The sequence below is a fragment of the Opisthocomus hoazin genome, chromosome 3, assembly GCF_030867145.1.
Source record: "Opisthocomus hoazin isolate bOpiHoa1 chromosome 3, bOpiHoa1.hap1, whole genome shotgun sequence".
Classification (NCBI taxonomy): Eukaryota; Metazoa; Chordata; class Aves; order Opisthocomiformes; family Opisthocomidae; genus Opisthocomus; species Opisthocomus hoazin.
In genome coordinates, this window is record NC_134416.1 from 94976066 (window position 1) to 95001133 (window position 25068).

The 25068-nt window shown below is 39.0% G+C and overlaps 1 protein-coding gene across 9 annotated transcripts in view; it reads right to left on the bottom strand.

Moving 5' to 3' along the window:
* The window catches only part of CTNND2 (catenin delta 2), a 694166-nt gene that overhangs the window by 23856 nt on the left and 645242 nt on the right, over positions 1-25068 (bottom strand). For 6 of the 9 annotated variants that reach the window (XM_075417107.1, XM_075417100.1, XM_075417101.1 and 3 more), the window contains 3 exons: positions 16947-17157; positions 13587-13671; positions 7045-7170 (listed from right to left, as the gene is read on the bottom strand). In XM_075417107.1, coding sequence (XP_075273222.1) covers positions 7045-7170; positions 13587-13671; positions 16947-17157 — 422 coding nt within the window. The remainder of the gene's footprint in view (positions 1-7044; positions 7171-13586; positions 13672-16946; positions 17158-25068) is intronic. The other 3 variants (XM_075417104.1, XM_075417103.1, XM_075417102.1) reach the window with 1 other exon arrangement.

Consider the following 25068-nt stretch of genomic DNA (forward strand, 5'->3'; position numbering starts at 1 on the left):
CTACCCGGGGCTCATGGCCCCCTGCCTCCGTGCCTGATGTGGGGGGCTGCCTGGCCAGCGCGGCTGTGCGATGCATGCATTGCTTTCTTACAACGAGCAGCGGGCTTGACCTCAGCACTTCTCTCCTTCTTACTCTGAATCTCCATGTACAAATGGCTTTCACTTATAAGCGACCGTTTCTGCATCCCAGGCACAGCAGAAGTTCAATTGTTTAAGACGCTGGAAGGGAAAGACGTACTTAGGGCAGCAAGAGGCTTAAAAAGGGACTCCTAGTCAGTCATTAACCACAGCAAAATTGTCTGGCACTGGATGAGGATTATTAAGTTTTCTGTAGGCTCTCTGAAGTGACATTTTCAGAATCAGTGGTTAAACTCGTTCTTTTTGAAACGAGATGCGTGCCTCCCAGCCTCCACCTCAGCTTCTCTGAAAGCAAAGCCTTTATTCTCCTATTGTCAGCGTTCCACCCCAAAATCATTTGGAGTATTTTCTCTCCTTGTTTTTCTCTTGTCACTGCAGAGCCTGAGGTACTATATTGTTCTGAAAGTATCAACCATTCTTTTTTCTTTCAAAATACCACAGACGGTGTTGGCCAGTTTTGTCTTTTTCAAATGCTTTTTTTGTGTGCAGTGTTATCATCTTAAAATCACGTTATCTTCTACCGTAATTTTACATCTCATCCCTTGATTTTAGCTATGAAGAGACACATGATAAGGGAGAGATACGTTGATTACTTGCCAAATCTATCCAAGAGAGAAACAGCTAGGTAACTATTCCCGTTTGTTTTACACAGTGTAACTCTGGGACGTTTCAGGAAATCACTGAGGCATCGCTTTACCTATCCATAATTAATTATTGATTTCCTGTTGTGTGAGTTGTGAAGATGACAAGACCTAATTTGATGAATAAAATGGCTATAAGAAAAAGGAATCGTATGTGAGGCAAAGCATGAAGGACAAGACTTCAGATACAGCAGAGTTCATTATTCATTTTGCTGAGGTTATATGCAGCCAAATAATAAACCTTGCAAAACATTGCAATAAAATGAAATAAAATCATTTTTCAAAGCACCACTTTGTCTCTTAAACAGAAATAAAATTATTTTAATATATTTTAGAGGAAATGCAGGCAGTATTTGGCCCTTCAGCTAGAATTTCTGTTCTTGTCCTATTTTCGTCTGCATAACGCATATAAGCTATAATTTCAACTGCTAGAATCACAAAGAACTATTTTTGCTTCCATCCCATATGCACAAAAAAACTTGCATCCAAGAGTTTACAGTAATTTTTGACTTGTATTGTCATTTTCATTCCAGTAATGCAGTTTCACCTATCTTGATGTGTTTATGCCCTAGAAATGCAAACTCTGGCTCTTGGCCACAAAATCACAGGGGTAGGACAAACACTACTTTATGCTCAGAATCAGTTTCTTCAGCCTACTGTCCTTACAAAGACTAGAAACCGATCAACACCTCTGACTCTTACTTTGTAGGCATTAAGTCATAAAATCAACCAAATACAACTCTTTTAGTCTACCTGTGAATGTAAACCATGAAAGAATCATTATCAGAATAAATTTGCACCATTGTCTCTGCTGGTGAAGAACACAGTAGGACTGACGATACTGACTGTGATCAAGAGCCGCTAGGACTTGGTGCTTCCTGAAGAGTGGCACTGTGGCTGAGAACAGGGCATCGTTTTATTCAAATGCGTAGCTGCCTGACAAACAAGCAATCAGTGCCCATTTGGAAAAATCACTAGATAAACTCCTGCTGTCCTTGGTTTTAGATCAAAAGTTCTTGCATAAATACACTTAAACTAGTGAGTTAGAGATCCCAGTGATTATTGCTAAGATGCATATGGGTTTTCAAGATATGCTGCTTTGAACACATTGTTTACCAAGACATTTAGACATTAATAATGAGACATGTATATTCTTTTTTACTGAAATACCTTTAAGAGTTTTTGATTCGGTAAATAAGAGCTTTAGTATGGTTAACTCAAACAGGAACACGTTATTGCACCAAAGCCTACAACTCTCATGTTAGAGGAACCATAACTTTCTCTAAAAGCACTCTGTAAAATTAAAAGTAATTAAGACAATTTAGAAACTGTCAGTGAAACTTTTAATTTCTACTTGCTGCAGGAAGAAGAAGCTATAGCTCTTCTATAAGGACTAACTGTATCAGTTAGTAACTGAAGTAAACCAATTCAGAACAAAGCACACATACTACAAAAGAGACTCCTTTCAAAATGCACAGTTTATTTCTTCAAGTCTGTAACGGCAGACATATTTAGGCCATTTTTGTACTCTGTTAGCAGTTTTAGGAAAAGAAAAGAGAAGAAATGAGAAGGACTTCCCAGCAATTTTTCCCCCACCCATTACTTGATCATGTAGAACATCAAAGAACTGCAAATAGGATATTGATGCACCAGCTTAATATCTCATCAAACTTTGATTGAATTTACATGTACTGGCCACGTTAAACAAACAATTTTAATCTTCTTATAGGACCCAGAAGAACAAGGATGATAGCATAGGTACACCAACACACAGGAGCATCAGCAAAAGATGCCCAGTGTTCTGCATCAGACCATCACAGCTAGACCATACACCTCTGAAAAGAAAACATGCTTTGATTACCATAATAATAAACTTCATTTCACTTCCATCCCTCCGTGCTTCTTGCGTATGCTATTGCTACTAATAGAAGTTCTACTCATCTGATTAATTTGCAAAACTATAAGCAGCCATTCAACATTCATCAACAAGTTTGCTGGGAGAAACAGAGTTTCCTACCCATACTCTTTACTACACATGTGCTTTTATCTGTGTCTGAACCTAGACATGCAAACATCAAACATACAAGTTAATTAAAAATGCTATTTAGTTCTGAATGGTAGAGATCATGTTCCTTGAATGAATTTTGGAGAAAAAGATCGACATGAATTAAAAATTATTTTTAGCACATATCTTTAAAAGACTTTTGAAAGTCTTCAGGAATACTTTTGGATTCTTATCAGTGTTCTACATCTGAATCCAGCTAAACTTTGTTTGCATTAATTAATGTTATTTATATTTGTTTTAGAAGTTTTAATACATTATTTAAGTGGACTAAAAATGTTCCCAGTCCCAAAAGACCTGCAGTTAATTTTCTTAGGTATCTACTTTGTATTCAAGTATTAAAACCCAATCTTATTCTGAGGAATTGTACTTTTGCAAAGAAAAATTCTGCAGATGTGACCTTCCACTTACGCATAACCCTCCAGATTCTGGATGCCTACTTGTATCTCTACCCTAAGGATATTTCAGAAACTTCAGTTATACAATTCCCTTCAGAAAGAAGTCTCTAAGTCAAAGATACTGACTCCTGGGCTGCATGTTAAATTTTCTTTTCTTCAGAGAAGTTCAAAAGGTGGAGTACTATAGAGACAGACTTTATACAACTATGAGATTAAATTTCTCTCTTCTAAATCTGTACTTAGTAACCTTAAAATGGACTTGGGTTTTCAAGTGAAAAATACCCAGTGGTTCCCACATAAGTGAGCTAGATCTTACCATGAGGCTTGCTGTCAATGCTAAGGATGCTTTAACATCGTGTATATGTATGGCTTATCCTAGAGAACTGTTTGGGCAAACTTTGAATCTTTTCTTATTTGTTTAGCACTGCTTGAGTCTAGTAGGTTTTGGATGCAAATGGTGTCAGCTTCCACACACCCCTTACTGATGACTGAGAAGAATTGCTGCTAAAGTCTGGTTGTTGAATTTCTGCTTGCTACAATGCTGAATGTTAAAGTAAAGCACTACCATGCCTTTAAGGCCCTCACTGGAAAAGCAACAGCCAAGCATAGCTGCAGATACTTTCTAAGCTCACAGCTCAAACTACTAAGGTTTATTTCTTTAGGTATTCCCAAGCTCTCCGTGTTCAGACATCATGCTTAAAGGCAGTGCCTTCTAGGTCCATGCCGTGTTGTGAGTACATTTTACATATACACATCTGCATTCATGTATACATACACATACATGCACATTTACCAGCAAAAAAGCCAATACGTCATCACGCATACATAGAAGTATTTGCAAGGAGTTGGGTGATTACTGTGGCTTTAATTCAGCTTAGTCATCACATCTGATTTTTTTGCATACCATTCAGTAAAAATCCCTCACCAAAATAGTGTAAGGACGAGCAAGGTCTTGCTTCAGCTACACAGGACTGCTCTCATGAAAATACTATCGTCAGTGTGGAATCTTCTATTCAGTGCAGACTGTATCTTAGATTACTGCTAATATTTTAAATGCAACAGTAAAAATGAAAAATTTTTTATAAAGACACATATAAATACTGAAATAACTGAAATGTGACTAGAGGAATGGTAGGTGATACTGCAGAGTAAATAAACCTTTGTCGAGAGTATCACAAAGAAATTAACTATGTAAAATGCAAGATGGTTAAAATAAATGAAGTCTATTCTACAGTAAAAATGATGGAATTCATAAGCATAAAATATTTGAAAACGTCTCCCTCTAACAATTGATGCAGAAACCTGAATTTTGATACTTCATCATGTGTTGTAATTGTCATACAGGTAAGAACGTTAATATTTTGGATTCCAAAAGATTTTCTACCCTCTTAAGGCCACTTAAAATATAAAAAAACTTGTAACAACATAATGGCAATCCCTTCTCTTTCTAGCATTGTCTGGTACTGTAATAAACTCAAAGCAGTTTAGAAGGAACTAGGAAAAATATTACTTGATAGATGGTTAAGCTAGGAAAATCAGAACTTGACTGCACAAGTGAAAGGATAATTATTTGTATTAAAATAAAATTGGAGTAACATTCAATTCGACTTAACATTTGTAGCACTTTAGATATATTGTTTTTTCTAAATTGTTCTTCTTAAAGCTAGCCAAATGATATAGAATGATAATGCAGCTAGTTGAAGACACTTAAGATCTTTGCATTATGCCAAATGCTGAGAATCTCTCTCCTCCTCCCTCTTTCTTTCTTTAATTCAAGCACAGTTTATACACCATTTTTTCCATGTGTGACTACTTCTGAATACTTTTCCATATGCCAAAATTTTTACCTGTATAGCTCAGCTCAAATTATTTACTCAATTTCCTCTTCATGATTCTGCTCATGATGTGTAAATTCCTTTTGTATAGACAAATAAGATCTTATTTAAGCAGACAACTGGCAATGAAAAGACCAAAAATGTTTAAAATTAACTTGACAAAGTTTTGAATGATTCTTACTAACCCAACACGTGGGAAGGCATATGCAATCAAAAGAGGGGGTAGGTTAAATGATAAGTTTATACTATACAGTGATGCAACCTAGCGCTAACTGTGTTGAAAAAAGTAGCATCGAGGTAAAAAGAAAAATAAAATTCCAGACTAATGTATTATTCCTCACTGAAGAAGCTTTGTGTCTCTAAGAAAGAATGTGAAAAGATTAACAGATTATTCTTTGGTCTGCAGCTACTACCTGTTATTTCCTGCAGAACAGAAAATATGCCTTTGCTATAATGAAGAAATACATAAACATAAGGCATAAAACGTAGAACTAATAATAATTCAACATACAAACATAAAAATCAGTAATACCAACTTTTTCTCTGATACGGAAACCAGTAACAATTTCATGATTAAGTATTTAACAAGATTGCCATTTGATAAAAAGCCACATTTAAAATGCTCACTTAAATGTGAATAACATGTTTTTAGGCAAGAAAGACTGAAACACAAAGCAAAAAAGAGAGAGAAAGTACATATTTGAAGACTATAATTTTTTTTGCTATATTGGTTATACAATCTCTGTTTTCCAAAATTACTCAAATGATGCTTTAAAAATGCTTCAGTATGTTAATTCCACAGAAAATTTCCACACTTGCTTTATTTAAAATCAATTTAGGAATTTGCTTAAATCCCGATTAACAAAAGAAAGTAATGTCATGTATCAGATGATGAAATGCTGGGCATTTTAAATATCATATTCCTGTTAGCTAAAGATTAAAAGGATTTACCCTAACCTTGAAAGATATTTATGTCTAAAGTATTTAAATGAGTTCTTCTCTGATGTCTTCTCTCTTCCAGGCAAATTTAGTAGAAAAAAAAAACCCTGAAAGAAATAGCATAACTAGTATGTCCTGTGTGACCAGTAAAACCATGTAAATTCCTATTTTCTCTCTACATATTTTATCACAAATAATACAGAGACATATCTATGTATACAGAGAGAGACAGAGGTTTCTACATGGATTTACTTGAATGCTGTGCATAGGTAGAAGTTACGTATTTTTTGCAATAATACCACAAAGTCACATTTTAGTATAAAAAAATATTAGGAGGAAAACAAAGGACTACATTTGGTTAAGGAAATGGAATTTCAGTAACTAAAGCTAAATAGTGCCTCTAATAAAAACATGTCCAGTTTTGCTAATTCTCATCAACTGTACTTATGTTTGAAGTAAATATTCATTGTTCTTATTAATAGAGATTTTGAAAATTAGCATTTTAAGAATTTAATTGACTCCTGGACTCTGATTTTTCTATAGATATCCTAGTTTACTTGGGATCCTCTTACTGAATCACACAGCTGCCACTGGGCCAGAAAAGCAAGTAAAGTGTTTTATAAATTGAATTTGCTATTGCAACATAGTGCTTATCAGTAACTGTCCTTCTGTTTGAAAGGTTCAGACCATCAAAAAAGAGATTACAGAAGTGCTAGAAAGTTTGTCAGGGAACTGAATGTAATCTTCTTGCCCCTCTCTCTGGCAATACGCTGTCCTCAGAGAGAGTAAAACTCGGCACACCTTCCTCACATGGCTGAAATGAATGGGACTGCTCTCCTGTGTGAAGCAAGATGCTTTCCATCTAGAACCTACAGGGTTCAGTCAATTAAAATGCGTAATTTTAAAATATATACTCTAGGCAGGCTTTGTTACTTTTGATTCAAATGTGTCCTGTAGAACTCTCTTGGGTACAAATCTCAGTAGGCATGAAACATAACAATTCAACACTGGTCAGCTGACAGCCAGAATACCTGGGTTGGGGAATAGATTCTGGTTTCTTGGCTCTGGGAGAGAGTATGCTGAGCGTGCCATGACCCAGAGTGGTGGGTTGGTGAAAATCCTCTGTCATCAGTCACAATGAAGCTTGGGGCCGCCCACTGCCATAAATCAATCAATCAGTCAATCATTTATTAATCAGGTACTTGCATTTTCACAATTAATATAAAAATGGGCTCCAGACAATGCCTTCTCTATAATGATAATCTAGTTTTTCATGAAATTGGGAAGCTTACCTTAAATTAATACATCCTTTTTCCAAAAGGGTGACATATTAATCTGAACAAGGCCTTGCAATATTGTACAGAAATAATTAAGCCCCGCTGAAAGACCAGCACTGCAAAATACATATGCTCATGAACAATCCGAGCACATGAATAGTTCCTTCAAATCAAGCCACTTTTTTGAGGAACTATTCTGTTCTGGATTTTGAATTTAGATCCTTAATGGAGGGTTTAAGTTCTGCACAGACCTTTTCACTAGGTAAATTTAACCTAAAGACAGCACCTTTTTGGGAGATGTCTGAATGACGATAACCTTACCAGAAGAAAATCCAAATGATGTGTTCCAAGTCTATACAATAGCATGATGTAATTAACATTTTTAAAGGGTGAATAGGTATATTTTACTCAGGAAAGGACTTTAGATTCTAAAACTCCTTGACTAGAGTTTTGAAGTTTATTGCTGGCAATTTTCATGGAACATTTAGCAATAAAGGACCTTCTTATAAAGTCATCACTCTATTATTCTGAAAGTCACATGAAAAGAGAGTCCTCTTCTAGATCCAGACTGGCTTAAGTGCTTCTAAGGCTTCAGGCAATTCTAAATAACTTTTCCAGCCAATGACAGACAAGGCCATCCTCAGAGTGACTACTCTGACTTCATTAAATGCCTACCACCATACTCTCTCTGTTGCAAATGGCACACTACACGCTGCAGGACAACCACCTCTAACAGTCTCCTTCGTTTCAAATAACTGGTTGTATTTGTATTCATTTGGTAGGTGAATAGGACAAATGCTTCTATTAATTCATGCAGAACAGAAACCTATGACAATAAATGGGACAGAAAAATAATTTCTACAAATTCATTGTGATCTCTACTTAGAAACTGAAAGACAGAGTAAGTGTAAATCTAACAACAGAATGTAAACATATTTTACTGGAGCCTACATGGTTAGGCAAAGTAAACCAATTAATAGAAAACATATTCTTCCTGACAGTTCCGCCAGCTCTTTTAATATTACACACATTTAATGCTACTTGCAGCTTGTTTCTAGCTAACAGATTTTTTTTCATGTTAAGCTCATTTAGCACAACCCAACCCTTTTGCTCAAATTTCCTCATGTAATTTAACAAGCTATCTGTGTTTAAGAGTAGTTGGCTATTTTCTTGAGTATTGAGACAGACAGAATTTACCAGCTAATGGAAATCTGCTCCCTTACAGTCATATCCGCATTCACCAGGGTGTCCTCAAATCTTCAGTCAGCTAACACCCTAGAAACTGGAGTGGGGTCCAGTGGTCCTCCCTTGGAAATGGATGTCTTTAAAGAATCACCACAGTAGCTGCTTTCACCTCGCTTAGGTGGCTAACCAGAAATGGGACAGGACCTCTCTGCAGACTGTAAGCAGCACTTACTTCTCCCGCTGACTGTACGAGATACTGGAAGAAGACGGGTGTACCATAAGTTCGAAGCACAGGGACAAGCAGGATAGCTCCACTACTTGTTTTCGGTAAGTGCTGAGCCACTGACCCACCCTATGGGGGCTACAGACCATGTGACCATCAAGCACCTCTGAAAATTGGACTTTCAGTATTTTGGAATGGACTCATGAAAACAGGCAGATAAATGACAATTTATGAAAATCTAAGTCTTACTTGCAGGGAACAAAGAAGTTTGAAAATGACATGACATTAAAATCACTCTTTGGGAGATAATATTTAATCTACTGATGAAAAGCTGTGGTGATCATTTCTTTCTTACTTGCTAAGCTCTAGCAATATTTAGAAATTAATCCCACTACATCATCCAAACACTGTTTATGCAGGGCTGACTATGAGCCTTGTTTTCCTTTTGGTGGGAAGTTTTCAGATTAGGTTTCTGTTTCAGCCATTGCTCAGCAAACTAAACCCTATTTTCCATGATGAAGTACCTGCAGGTTAAACTTCTGGGATGACTGGAACTCTTTCACTTCAAGACTAAATTCAATGCTTCCTCTTGGTCTGCGAAGCTTTTTTTTTTTTCCCTATAATTTCATGACTGGGAACATTTATGCTTTTAATAACTTTTTCTTGTTGACTGTGTTAGGACAGTTCCAAATTAACCATACTAGGGAATTAAATCCTCTTTTTTCCCCAAAGCACAAGCCTACGAAGGATGGTAAACACTGTCACTTCACTTACAGATCTGAAAGCTGACTATTTACCGCCTGTGCCTTTTCAATTCCAGCCCAGTCTAACAGGACTGTGTGTCCCATTAAAGCCACAGCACAGCTATGAACTGGAAATCCTAGTACAGCGGATAGAACCTGTCAGTGGAGGGTACAGGGCGTGACATAGCTCTGCAAACACAGTGCATAATGATCGTGGACTTGCAGAGCTTTCCAAGTGGGAACTGAGACAACAAAGCCAACATCCCCTCCTCTTCCTTGAGTTTGCAGCTCAAGCTGTAAGAAGTTAGAAATCTATCCATCATTCCCCTGCACCAGAAAGGCTAGTCTCCACCTTAGCATGCTTTCTATAGAATAAAAAGCTCTTTGAGAAGAGACACCAACAGTTCAAAGAGTGCAACTACTGTTATATTAGCTATTTATAAACAGGCACAAAGTTCCGGCCCCAGCAAACTGAGTGAAGGCAACGCACTAACCTTCAATCCTTACTTACATCTTGGGAATCCCAGGACACATCAGACGCTGCAGACTACTTAGCCTGTCTGCCCAGTAAAGTTCAACTGGCTGCAGAAGTTTCAGCTCTTGCTTTTGAGGCCTTACAGAAAAGACCTATGGAATCAATAGGGCCTTCCCATTGCTTTCATTGTGTGCAGGATCAGCCCACTGCAGAGAAGTTCCTGGGTACCAGAACTCTGAGCTCCGGACTGTTGGAGCTACGGAGCTCACAGGGCTTGTTCTGCCCATCTACTCTGCCTTTATTTTTCTTAACACAGCACATGGGCTAGCCTAAAACTCCTTTTCTGGAAACACGCACATCTCTATCTTAACTTGGCTTACCAGATTTAATTTTGTATGTCTTCTACCTCATTGACTTGTGGAATAATTTTGCATTTTTCAGGATAAAAAAGATGGATAGGACCTTACATTTTTTGTGTTGTCAAAAGATACTGTTTGTATTCTCAGCCAGATACACTACAACCTTGAGACAGGGTATACTGCTTGATGTGGTCAATGAAGTTAACTGAGTCGTTTCAGTTGCCGCTGCAGTTTTTGGCTTTGAATAGACCAGAGAAACGGACAACATCTGTCAGACACTGGGTGGCACAATTAAATTTGTGTATGCTACTATTCTTCTTAGGCAACACAACTGAAGGTGGCACCCTGAAATCTGTTAAATTTGAGCTATTTTTTACGCAATAGCTGATTCTGGCAGTGTCCTTGGAGGCTGCTTAATTTAGGTTTCACTACACAGGCATATTGATGTTACAGCCTTGGTTAAAGTTTAAGAGCTTGCTCACCCATGATGGGACGTAGCTCTCAGGACGCACTGCACACCCTGCTTAGGGCAGCCCAGCTACTGGCAGCAGGTGGAGGACCAGTTTCTGACTCCTGCACTTCTCGCCACTTCACAGCCAGGAGTTTATTGGAGAGTGCTGCAAGTGGGAAATTGGTGCCTACACACTTCTTGGCTTTTGGTCCTTCACAGGTGTGGCAAGTCACTAGGTGACCACACCAATCCCCAACTCTGGATGGACTTTCTGTCAGTGTAGTTTATATTCTGGCAGCTATACGATGATTCCTGTAATGTTGAGCAAAATTAGAAAAGTGAATGAGGTTCTGATGTTTTTGCTGATGCAGTCATATTTGGACTACATATACTGACTACTACTGTACTAGCAGTAAACATATGTTGCCTTGATTCCCCGTTAATACAAAGGATAATATTTCTTTTTATCTCTCCTTAGTTCATTGTGAACATGTAGCTCCAAAATATACCACAATTCGAACTATTTGTTTACACTGTTTCTCAAACCGTAAGGGAAGTGCTGCTGCTTTTCCTTAAATGGGATGTAATGCTTGTAGTTTCGTTGCACTAGAACACAAAATTGTGCCTCTCTGTGGGCCACCAATTCTTTGAAAGTAATTGTATAGATTCTTCGGTACTTAGGAAGAAATTGCTGATGATTATTCAATGAGATTTACCTGCCCTTCAAAAAAAGGCCGTGCAAGTGTAAGATACCGCAGAGTGCTGATCTTATTATGCTATTGACTGTATGTTCACTCGTTTTTACTAGCATATGTATTTTGATGGGACAAAATAAAGACCGCATTGACTCAGTATCTTTATATTACATTTTTAGCTGAGTATTACCTTAATGCAAACTTTGATAATTTTCCTATCATAAAAACTTTGTTTTCCCAACAGCGGTGAAACTCAGCCAGCCAGCATAACAGTCAGCCTACTATAGGCAAGTTTAATAAATATTATGGACTTTATAAAGATTAATGTACATCTTTTAAAACAAACAGGAGTATCTTTAACTATCTGAACATTTTGATTAAAAGAAACCGCATTTATACAATGCTTAGCAGCATATGTAATGGCATATGAACATATATATGAACATATAAATATATAGTAGAGACTGACCTTCATTTTAAGATTTTGTGAAGCCTGTAGGAATTAGCCAATATAGAGATTAATAAAATGCTTCCTGAGAATATAGACAATCTGTCTGCTATGAGTGTCCTGGAAGCTACCTCAAAGGCTAGCTTGCCCTATTTTCCATACCACAAGTACGTATTTGTGGCTGCAGAAAATGTGCTTTTAAGCATGCAAGGTACTTAGTACCCAAGCATGCTTAGTATGTAAGTACATTACCAGGCATTCACACTGGCAGCCAACAGAATGTCCTTTAGGTAGCAGTATACTCAGAAGCCATACAGCATATAGATTACCTCATGCATGGAGCAACCCCAGAAACTGCTTTTCCATCACAGCATATATATACAGACAGAAGGTTGGAAATGAGCCAGACATTGTAAGAACTTCTAAGAGATTATGGTGCAATAAAGTTCAGCCTCTACGGTGCAGCCACCCACATGCACAGAAGTCAGGCTACGCACACTTCCAGTGTGTTACTGCCTTGCGTCAAGAAAAGCCTCCTCTAGCTCATGTTTGTTCCCACCTCCAATGGGACAGTTGAGTATCAGCTTGTTACTTGGAACGTCTTCGCATATGGTATCCCTAGGGCTGCCAAGGATGACTGAAAATACTGGAAGTGAACAATGGGAGAGACTCAATAATCATCTTCCCTGCTCCTCAGACTCGACACAAGCAGGGCTGAGGCATGCAAAAGAACAGCATTTCAAACAGAAGGTCAGCTTCTGCCAGTTTGAGATTTGGTGCATAGCTAAGTTCTTTTCTTGTGCAAAACACATACAGCACAGACTACGCTGCTGTGAACCTTCCCTACGTCACAATTCTTCTGCCTCAGCCTTAACTAGGACCTGAACTTTTGTGCCACATGAAGTCTTAGCTCTCTTTGCTGTGATTACAAACACAAGTATCAATTAGATCAGCTGTGAAATGCCATGTAGCAAGAAGATCTTTCAGAACTACATCTGCAGGCTGATACTCACATGGAGTGTAATTCAGTTTGGAAATATTCAGCAAGAATGACTTTAAACATTGTCATTTACTAAGTAGAGACTTATGTTTTAAACGCTGTATTGGATGTTGTTTCACAGGATCGTATCACTGCATTGCGATTAATTTTTAAGAGGTTAGCAGGCCTGTGGGAAAGGTATGGTACTACAGAGTCCATAGACTGTCTGAAAACCATGTATATGATCCTACTGTCTGCCAGCCAATTGGAGGTGAAGCTATCAAGTTGCAGCCCAGCTCCACATGTAACTGGTCCCTAAGCACCACTCCTTCAGATACTCTTGTTTACAATCTCATGAGGAAATTTGGGAGCTGAAGGGCTGGAAATCTGGTAATCTCCTCAGGGCAGGGTGGGGAGATGTAAGAAGGAAAGGCACAGCAGGAGAGCTTGCAGAGCTTTGTTCTATGAACAGAGGACTTCACTCTCCAGGGCTGTCAGGTCCAGCAATTTCTGTATGAATTCTTTTGAAAATCAAGTTCACATGCCACCACATGACTTTCAAAAGGTATTTCTATGTTAAAAGTAGAAATAAAGGAAAAACCCATAGCTCCAAGTATCTTAAATTTTAAACTATGTGAATTTCCAGTTCATGTAAATGTTTTGGTCTGAAGTCTCTCAGCCCCCAAATTCGGGTAACCATATGACAGATGACAAATCTAGAAAAAACCCAAGCCTTACCTTCTTGTAGAGACTTCTCAGGTCTCTGTACTGCCACATACTATTGAGGACCTGAGATGCTGCTTTCACCACTTTTGGCGAATGCCTGTTACACACATATATTAAAAAGGGAGAAAGAGAGAAAGAAAGAGTGAGAAAGAGACTGTCAAGTACAAGACTCCATCCATCCCAATTTTCAAATGCATTGCTATGGATTTAAACCCACAACTAAAGCGTGTTTTAAATGTACCGTAAGATCTTTGGTTTCTATCTTGAAGACCAATGTATTTTTAAGCAAGGGTAATACAACTTATTTCTACAGTACAAATTACTCAATGAGGAGCAAAATGTGTGGTCCTCAGCACACTGAGAACAAGGATTCACGCTGAGAGCATAATAAGAACCATGGGAGTGGCAGCAATTGGCAAAATTACTGAGGACCCAACTGGTATTACGTACACCTAAAAAGATGTCCTGGCTACAACTTTTGGCATAAAGGACAAGAGTTTCCTTCTCTATAAGCTGCCAAACTTCAACTCGAGACAGCGTGCTCAATGCATGCAGCGCCTCTTAGCAGTGGCCAAAAGAAACACTCAAGACGGGTGATGAGTGCCGTTTCTGAAGTGCAGAGCCAAGACACAGAAATACAGCTGATTATAAGAAGTCATGACAAATTTCATTAGGAATCCAAACTAGGACTTGCGTCTTGCTCGCACCCCTACCCTTTAATGATTGCAATATTATGTCATGTTGAAAACCATATATAACTTCACATGGACTTTCTCTTCAGAAAGGTTTTGAAAGAAGCTCTAAACTATTGCTACAATCAGTTGGAATTATATATTCCTCTTGGGATAGGTAACTTAAAAAAAAATGTAAAAAAAAAAATTAAAAATGAGAGAATATTGAGCTCAATCAATAAGGGTCAAATAAAAAATGACGGCCAAAGTCTGGAGTAAGGATTGCTGGAGTTCAGGGCAGTATCTGAGGTGATTCCTGTTTCACTCAGAAAAGGCATATGGATTGCAAAACCAAAGAGAAACGAGAAAACCAGCAGCATATGTTACTGGCTTGGGCAGGAAGTCTTCTCAGGGGTCAGGCTGTGGGGCATCCTGTGACCTGTAAGAGGGATCCCTGGTAGGCTGACACTCAAGCAATGTTCATGACACAAACGATACAATTTACTTACACAGTATTTTCCTAGTAATTTATCTGGTGCCTTTTTTTTCCTTTTCCTCCATTACTCACCCAGAGTACAGCAGGAGGTGGGTAACTGGTGAATAAACAGGAATTTGATAAACCCTTTCAAACATAGTTTTCTTTATTATACTCCCAGCTGTACTGGCTATTGGGGTGCTGGTAGCATGGAGTAACCAGAAAAATAACTGTACCAACCATACTGAGGACAAACAGGAACTATGCGAAGCCAGTATGGGCTTGGCCAGTATGGCCTTATGACCAAACATCAGCTCTCTTGTGCTGTCGTACAGGGAAAGTGCTCAAGCCCTGGGCATGTTCCAAAGGCTGTCGGGGCCAGCCCCACACTCCTGGCACTGACACATACCAGGATGCATGGCCAGGCTAGCATCCTGCACTTGTAGAAGCAGACATTTCATACTGGACAAGATAAATTAATATTGAAGTGTTCTATTGTATTAAAGTGAGCCTGCCAGAATTTCCTATCAGTCCAACAACCAGCAGTTCTGATTTTTAAACAATGGATTACCTATAAGAAACCAAACCAAAGCAACGGTGCACAATACTAACATTTCTGAAAGTTGAAAAATGAAACTTTCATTTAAGATAAGCTTTTGTAGCACTGTGAATTGACAGGTTTTCTTGTTCTAGGACTCTGTAACCTGTAACAGCAATAACAGGATCATAATTCAAAGTACTTGCGAACAGCAATACATATCATGATTTGGGAGAGCGGTTTGGAATTACTCGACACTACCTGGGCTAAATACTTTCATTCAACACAGATATGTCTTTCAAAGTTATGAGGGATACTTAGACAGGGAATTATACCCTTTGATCCTCCTAAAACTGGCCATGATACTTTGAAAATTTCAGACTCAACGGGTGTTTATAATCCCCACCAGATAATGAGCAGGTAGACAAATGCATTATTCTGAGGAAAGATATGTTCAACTTAAGAGAAATGGAAATGAACCTGCTTGCAATATCAGTATATTTGATCTGGAAAATATAAATTAAAAATTGAAATAGATTAAATATTAATAATAGAAAAATTACAAATGTAAATAAATCGGCAGAGCATGGGGAGCTCCCACAACTGGAATCACATAGTTTGTTACGCTACTACTCTTTACCCCTTACAATTAAAATGTGACAATGTTTCAAAAATGAATTTGATATGAAAAGGGTGACAACAGAGGAGAAGAAATGCCATTGAATTCTACTGGCAATGCTCCGATCACATAGGCGAGCATAAGTTCTCACCAACTGTAGGGTGCACAAATCTTTCCTTCAGGTTGTGGCCTGGCTATGTGGGGCTCTTCTAGAGCTCTGATGCTGCAGTAGGCTGTGTGATGACAGCTTCGAGTAGGTGGGCTGATGGGTTTTGTACACTACAGTGAAGGCTTTTGGTTTTCAAACTGCCATAGTCCCATTGCACTACACTTCTGCAGGCTGACAAATATGAGAATCAGGCTATCTGTTTTAGGCGAAAGAAGGACAAAGATTGAACTCTTCATGAAGAGTGCGTACATAGGAAAACAGAGAAGATGAAACCATAGCTGCCCTGAAAATGTCACAGGCGTGTCTAAAATTTTTGCATGTTTTGGTGCCTCAAAAGGTAGCCTGCAGCTATCCTAATGCTCTCTCAGAAGCATGGTGCTGGGAAAATCCACGGATCCATTTTTCTACTATGCCCCACCTTACCAGCAAGCAGGTGGCAGGGAAATGGGTGCTGTGAAGAGGGACAGCGACTTTACAGCCTTCGCTCCCAGACCACGAGGAGCAGTAACAGAGCTGCGGTGAGGTCCCTTCCTTTCACAGGATCCCTCCACCTGCATGCCACCCCTTCTGCAGGGTGCAGTCCAACAGCTCTGGTCCCTAACGTTTATCAGGATCTTCTGGAAGTGCTTAGAGGTAGCAGTTACTGTAGATAATTACTCTTCCTTAAACTCCATGTGCAGTGCACTCTATGCACTGCTGACGGTACCTCAAAAATAAACCACAGAAGAGACTTTTGCTATTGGTATCGTCTGTTTCTTGTCACCTTTCACACTGGGCATGTGATTTCTGATGAAATTAAAGAATTCAACTCACAATTTCACAGAGGAGGCAAACACATTCAGGACTAGTAATAACTACTGGAGATGTTAAAAAAGGTGCAAGGTGATTTGCAAAACATACTTGTCTCCTTTACTCTTAGATATGCCAACCAGTTTCTCAATGCCGCCTGCGTCTCGTAAGGCCTTGGCATTCTCCATGTTTTTAGTGATGACTTCATGCAGAGTGCAGCAAATGGCAGTAACGGTGTCATCAGACATGGCCTTGCTCGCTGAGCTGTTGCTGCTGTTAGCGCCTGGCAGTCGGTGGACCAGATCCCTCATGGCATACTTGCCTTTGTTGAAAGAAAATGAAGGGAGAATTCAGAAGATACAGTAACAAAGGGTGATGGAGAAGAAGTACAGGGAAAACACGCAAGACTATTAGCACCATTTGCATCACTGCATGTAATCTAATTGACTACTGATACTATTTTGGAGCAAGCCACATTTATATGATTACATGTTCAAGCATTTTACATGTTAGGGACTTCGAATGTTTCCATATTACACCAGCTTGAGACTTCAGATATGGGCTACATCATGCCCTTACCAGAATGAAATGGTTATAGAACAGGCCAAGTATATGTACAAAGACAACCTGAATACCACAACTTCCAGAGCTTGGCAAGTCCTCATCTCCCATCACACAACTCACAACTCAAGTTACCACATATAAAATGTGCATCAGTCATTAAAAACGCTACAGCGAATGCAAAACCAATGACTTTTTTACTTGTGAAAAAGTATTCCCTGAAGGACCAGTTTCATTGAACAAGGTTAATTCTATACTTCATGCAGTAATTTAACTGGGTTTATTAGTGTTTCTACGACTTTATTACTTATCCAGTGCTCAGAGATGACACTGCACTCTTACACATATCCTTAGTCGCATGCATGGTACTGACCAGAAAGGAAGCCTTTCTGACATCTATTCCTGTCAAGTTTTTAGAGATTATTTTATATAACACCACCTTCCAGAATTAAAATCTCCTAAAATTAAGGGTGCAACAAATTTTTAAAACAGTCACACTGAAGACATGAAAATGACATTCTGTTGATTATTATAACTTTTTTCACGTTTAAATGAACAAGTTGTGTTTTTTTGCATAATTGTGCTGAAAGTCATGTAGTGCTTGTGAAAATAACATAAGAGCAGCTTCTGAGAATTTATACATATATATATAGTATAAATGTAACTGTAAATATATATAAGTGTAGGGCAGGGTTAGCACTGGCACAGATATACGAGAAGCCTCACATCAGTTTTAGGGGTTCACTATTACAGTAAAATGGGAGCTCAGTCCTTCAACGCAATGAAGACAAGATCAGAGAGGGCAAGGGCCTGATGAAGTTGTTGCTGAGGTCAGTGAAACAACTCTGAATCGGCTACAGTGCAGCTGTGCTAGGAATTTGCATGCAGCAATCACCATGAGAGTGTATCACACAGGACTAAAAGGACAGGAAAATTGGGAAAAATAAATAGTAATCTAATCTACATCATATTTTATGAATGAAATAATCAGGTATGATTATTGTATATAATATGATAATTTAATCAGATTTTTTGATAACTAAGAGCTCTGATCAATTAGTATTTATGGGTACTCATTAAAAATCTTACTTCTGAATTCATAAATTCAGTAGTATGTGTCCATATTTGAAAGCAGAGGTAAGAGGAAAATCACATCTCTTAACTATCAAATGTTAAACTATTTTTATCTCTTACAATTTTGCCTGCTGTGGTAGAAATACAGCCAGTCTTTTGGAACAGAATATACATCGTACACATAAAAACTAGAATCTCTGTACTCAAATGTTACAGGTTATCAAATAGATTTTGTGGTAATGCGAGATCTTGGAAACTACTCACTCTATATCATGTAAAAACATTCCTGATAATAAAAAGCATAACATTACCAATAAAATGTGTGCGGTAGGATTTGAATCTTACTGGTGCGCTCAATACAAATACAAATCTTGTCCTCAAACATTTTTATTTCTTTGTACTTAATATTTAATAGGTCATTTGCATTATTACTGTTTCAACACTATTATTAATATCAGATGTAGTACAGATGTTAAGATCACTTTCTCTTTCAGAAATGGTTTGTTTGAGCAAACTGAAAACATTTTTTCCCCACACATATATGGGACACCATTCAAGAACAGCCTGACATGCTATTTACATCTGCATCTGTTTGTTCTATGTAACATGAACACATTAATAGTTGCTTATCGCTTATGGCGATTACTTCAGTCTGTAGCACACAGTAAATTAACCTTGTGTATCAAAAAAATAAAATAAACCATGATTTGCTGTAGCTTTTGCTCTTCTAACGCCATGTCCGCCATGGGTTAGGACTAAGTACAAGCAGATAAATCAGATCAGTGAGACTTTCTGCTTTAGCCTGCACACCCCATCTGGAGTACTCTGTCCAGTTCTGGGCTCCCCACTTCAAGAAAGATGAGGAGCTGCTGGAGAGAGTCCAGTGGAGGGCTACGAGGATGATGAGGGGACTGGAGCATCTCTCGTACGAGGAGAGGCTGAGGGAGCTGGGCTTGTTCAGCCTGAAGAAGAGAAGGCTGTGAGAGGACCTAATATATATTTATAAATATCTCAAGGGCAGGTGTCAGGAAGATGGGGCCAAACTCTTTTCAGTAGTGCCCAGCTACAGGACAAGGGGCAATGGGCACAAACTGAAGCACAGGAAGTTCCGTCTGAACATGAGGAAGAACTTCTTCCCTCTGAGGGTGACAGAGCACTGGAACAGGCTGCCCAGGGAGGTTGTGGAGTCTCCTTCTCTGGAGATATTCAAGACCCGCCTGGACAAGGTCCTGTGCAGCCTGCTGTAGGTGACCCTGCTTCGGCAGGAGGGTTGGACCAGATAACCCACAGAGGTCCCTTCCAACCCCTAACATTCTGTGATTCTGTAAAGTTCTTTTTTCCTTCTGTACCACCACCTCAGTCCTCTTGTGGAACCAGATGACAGCGATCTTTCCATTAGCAGCCAAAGACCGTGTCCCTTAGCACTGGGTATAAGGAAATCTGGATGGCTGCCCCAAGCGGATTTCTTTCTCCGAGCTGGCCTACTATTCCAGGCAATGGCATTCATGCCAGTACACATGCCCAGACACATAAGATGCTTCTTACAATAAACAAAGGCTTTGGAGCTATCAGGAAAAGCTCAGTAGGAAAAGTAAAATAAACACAGTCCAAGCATGTTATAAGCATTCTGGACATGTTCATGCTCAACAGTTCTATTATTTCTGCTGTGCACACAGCTAAGTTAGGCATGAGAAGATCAAATCAGTATTAAGATACTTCAAAACAGTAAAGCAGGCATCTTACAGGCAATGTGTAACAACGAGACAGTACAGCATCCCTTATTCTGAGCGGCTGTAGTAATTCCAGCTCAATAATACTACTCAATTCTCAATCAGTTGCGTATTTAAACTAAAATATATTCTGGGTGTTTTGGGGTTTTTCCCCTACGGATTGCATCTAATTTAGCCTTCGGACAGAAATTGCCAGAAGACTCACAGCGCATTTTGTAGACCTAAAATCTCATCAGCGATCCTCGACTTTGGATTAGTGAGTGTTAACCTGCAGAGCGTTTGCATTTCAAATTATTTTGTCGACATTAAGAACCTCTTCTGAGGGCAGACTGAAACACAGAAATGGAAACTAGTCTTGTAATGCCAGCAAAGTTTCATCTAGCACTACTGCTAGGAAGGCTGGGGAACTCAACTTGTAGCTCAAGAAGTCTCCCTGAGCTGAGGAAGTGAGAACTGCTGAGGGGCCTGGGAAGGGAGGAGGTTGCGTGTGAGAATCGTATTAAAAATAAACAGCATTGTTCATTTTTCTTAGGGTTCATACAGAACTGCTTTGATCTACAAATAAATTATTTATTTGAGCAACTGTAAGACCCAAAACTGATTTGCTGCTTTATAAAGAGGATTTACAGAATATGATTAAACATAATCACCAGCTTGACAAGGAAAAAAGAAATCATATTCATTTCATTCACTTGTAAAGGCAGGAAGACGTTAAATAGCCGTAACGTGGGGGCAGTGCCACAGGAAAGGGGTTGTCCTGTAGGTGTTTGGGACAGTATTTTTCTGATAATATACATTTTGAAGTTACTTTTCTAAGATAAGACTTTTATCACTGTTTTATATTGAGAGTAGGAGTCATCTATCACTGTACACTCAGTCTTTGACTGTAAGATGATAAGGTTTGTTTACTAAACACTTCAACAATGCAGATTTAACATCTTTTCCTTTGCATGATAAAGTCTCATTAGCAAGCACCTTAGTACATGCCTCCATTAATCCAGGAACCTTTTTCATTCATAGGTACAAATTGATAGCTGTCCTAAGAAAGATTCTGCCTCCAGAGCAAAACCATACAGCAAACTATTCTTCTGGAAGATTTAACAGGAGCAAAACTATCACAGATAAGGTTCCACTTCCAGAAATATTTCCCTGCTATTGCCTTGAGACAAATTCACTGCTGATGTAACCCCATTGACTTCATTTCCATTTTCACTCATCTCTGAAGAATGACTTTGACACACTGGCACATTCATTAAACAGTTGTGGCACGGTTCCTAGTTTGAGAGAACAAGACTAGGAAAATTAAGCTACTGAAAACACAAGAAACCTCTAACAGATCTTAATTCAAACTAAGAACCCTGTCCTAGAGGTAGAGCTTGTTCTAACAGAAGTACAAAAAAATCACCATTTTTCCCCCTCAAAGATACCCATTAATTCACATCTTGTACCCAGATAATATAAAAATAGCAAAATGCCACCTAATTTTGTTGTAATGCTACAGATACCCTATCCCAGAACTATCAATGTCTGTATGTCACAATGTATGTAAATTCTGTTCTCTTGAACATGTGCGCTCTACTTCAATTCCAGACATACACGTCTTTGTGCATTTTCATCACTGTGTGTTTTTAAGACCATTCAATTTCAGTATTTCACAGCGTTTTCAGAAAGAATATGACTGGGAGAGATTTTATGATTACTTTCAATCATTATTTAAGAAATGTGCCAAAGCTGACTACTTAATTTGGATGGAACAAATTTTGATCATGAGTCAGTGTATTCAACTGTTATTCTAATAAGTTAGAACGCATTCATCACATGATGACATGACACTCCTCAGACTTTCAGGAGCACCAGGAAGGGTGCAGGTGACTCAAGGACAATACATGACCTAGCTGATGTGACTATGTTTAGAAAGGAGGACCCCTTGTGTCAGGGGAAGTTTAGACTGGATATTAGGAAACATTTCTTTACTGAAAGAGTGGTCAGGCATTGGACCGAGCTGCCCAGGGAAGTGGTGGAGTCGCCATCCCTGGAGGTGTTAAAAAAACGTGTAGATGTGGCACTTCAGGACGTGATTTAGCAGGCACGGTGGTGATGGGTTGACAGTTGGACTTGATGATCTTAGAGGTCTTTTCCAACCTTAATGATTCTATGATTCTGTTTCAGAAGACAAAGCAGCACAAAGTGAAATAAGGGTGATTAGCCAAAGTTTAATGTCCTCTTCCTCAGCACTGAATGACATGACTACTTCTAGACAGGCCTTCCACCACAACCACTGAGCCAGTGACTTTTCTATCCACCCCTATCCACAATACAGTCTCTAGCATTGCCAGTTGCACCGTACATTGCATATAAAGGAACTGTAAGTCACACCACTTTGTGTACAGCAACTGTCTCTTCCCTTTGGTGACTTCTGGTTTGACACGACTTAAGCTGTTGACAGGGAAAATTTATGCAACTCAAATGCAGTGGCTCCTGTCAAACCCTCATGGCCTGACCAGTGCTAGGTAAAGGTCTGTGAAGTTGCTCATCGCAGTAGAACAGCTTCAAGTTCCTGAGACCACTGTGCATGAAGTAGTATTAGATAAGGCAAGCAAAATAAAACCTCAGCAATAGGATTGAAAAGCATGCACCTAAAAACCACGGGCTGCACCACTTTGAGCAACTGTCAGAGAACAGAGGATTTTGGATCAATTTTGGATTTAGGTGTAAAAGGAAAGCTAAAACCATTTTTTAGGCATGTAGGGGGCAATTCATGTGTCCATACATAAGGGGCTAACGCAGTTTCAAATGCCCTTAGATACCAGAGATGTCTGCACAGAGTTAGTAGACCTATGTGAGATACATGGCCTTCTGAAAAAGCAGTTGAAGACAAGGTATGATGCCCTATGGTCTTTAATGTTTAATGCTTATCTTTAGGCACCTGCATCTCACTCCCAATGTTTGGCCAAAAATGTTTTTTAGGTACCCAAATCCTTTTCCTTCTAACGTTGGGGATGTGCACGAACATTCACAATCTCTGGCACTTCAGCATGAATGCATATAAAGACATTTCACTACATAATGTTGATTTGCTATAGTACTACAATTATCCCTATCCAAAAAACTGTCATCTCAGTTCAATCATTTGTAAGGGAATGAGTGATGAGTTAGCTTAGACTGGTTTGAATAAGCAGCTCAAAACTTGGGGGCTGGAGCCACTGCTTTAGCTGCTTTACATTAAGCTTAGCCTGCCAATTAAGTTAGGATAATGAGTGCTTTGAGCTAGAGAACAATGCTGGATTTCACCTCCTTTCAGGTTTATTTGAACTTAAATTTTAAGACTCTGTGAAGATAAATTATTTTTTGGAGAAGACAGAATAAAAAATGTTACACACATAAGCCCTCCCTTGCCCCCAAGCACCCTGGTGCACTTTACTGACGGCTGCTGAGACAGAACTAAAGATCAGGTGGAGGTCTCAGATTCCTTCTTCCCCTCAGAAAAATGATACATATTTTTCACTTTTCCACCACCTCTGATGACAGGCAGCAAGATTTCAAGATATAAGATTGGTATTCGGTATGGACCATGACAAAGAGAACAATATCTTCCCTGATGCATTGTATGTGACGTGCCATTCATTGGTTTTCTTTTTTTAAAATCTTTTTTATCAAGAAAAAAATTCAGCCACAGGTAGTGTAGCATATAAAGCCCTACAGGGAGCAGGAGCAGTCCTCTTTTACAGTTTCAGGGAAGAAACCCTCAAACTTTCATAGAAAGATGAAAGTACGTGAACCAGCAATATCCATGTTGCCAACGCCAATTGAGATGTGCTTGTAAAAGAATCAAATATCTAAAAAAGTAACCAATATCGAAGCTTTTGTCTTTTTAAAAAGTTTAAAGAAGCTGATTCTCTATTTTGCAAAGGAAAGGTATGGCATAAGGAGAACTAGGAATGTCAAGGGGCACAGCCGTAACAGGGGTGGGAGAGCACCCTGTACAGAAGCTAGACAAAGACAAAAGGGAAGTATTTTGGTATTTTCACCCTGAATATGCCATGGAAAATGACAACTGGGTGCAATGCAATCACTGCTTTTCAGCAAACTGCTTTCTCAGATCCATGGTCCTTCGTAGGCTTTCTTTCCTGTAGCAGCATTTTAACTCAGCTTCCTTCCTCCTTTAGTTTCTCTGCTTCCAGAAATGCAACTTTCCATTTCACGTATTTCCTGCCTCCCTCTGGCGCACCATTTTTCTTGCTGTCAACTCTCCTTCTCAGGGCTGCCTCCTGTCCCCTCTGCTACATGACTGATATTTCTTCTTCCTTCAGCTGTACCCCTTCAGCCCTTTGGGTCTTAACCACTAAGCTTTCATGTTCCTCTGCCATCTCTTGCCTACCTGATATTTAAGCATGTATCTCTGCATCTGCCCTGTCTGCCAGGCTTTTCCATTCTCTCCTCATGTCGGTTTGAACACCTTCAGTCTGATGCTCAGCTAGATCCTGTTTTTGTCACACCCCTGTACGTCCATGACCCCCCACCTGGCTCCTGCTCTTTAATGTTCTGAAGGAAATTTTAGCTAGCTTGAAAGCATAGATTTTAGATTTGAAAATACTGGTGTGTTTAAAAGCTATTGCTCTTGTACTATTGTTGTCTCTCTTGTATATCTCAACTCCACCGGCAGCTATTTACTTAATCTATTGTTACTCCTAATACTGATTTTACTCCTCTCTCAATAGAATACCTTCGTATTCTGCCTTTCTCTCACACCGCAAGACTGCAGATATTCAGGCTTTATATTAGCAGTTGTCTTAAGACCTAGAGATTAAAGAACTTCCAGGACTCTTTGGCTGGTCATAAACTGCTAATTCATACAGCTTATCTGTCCC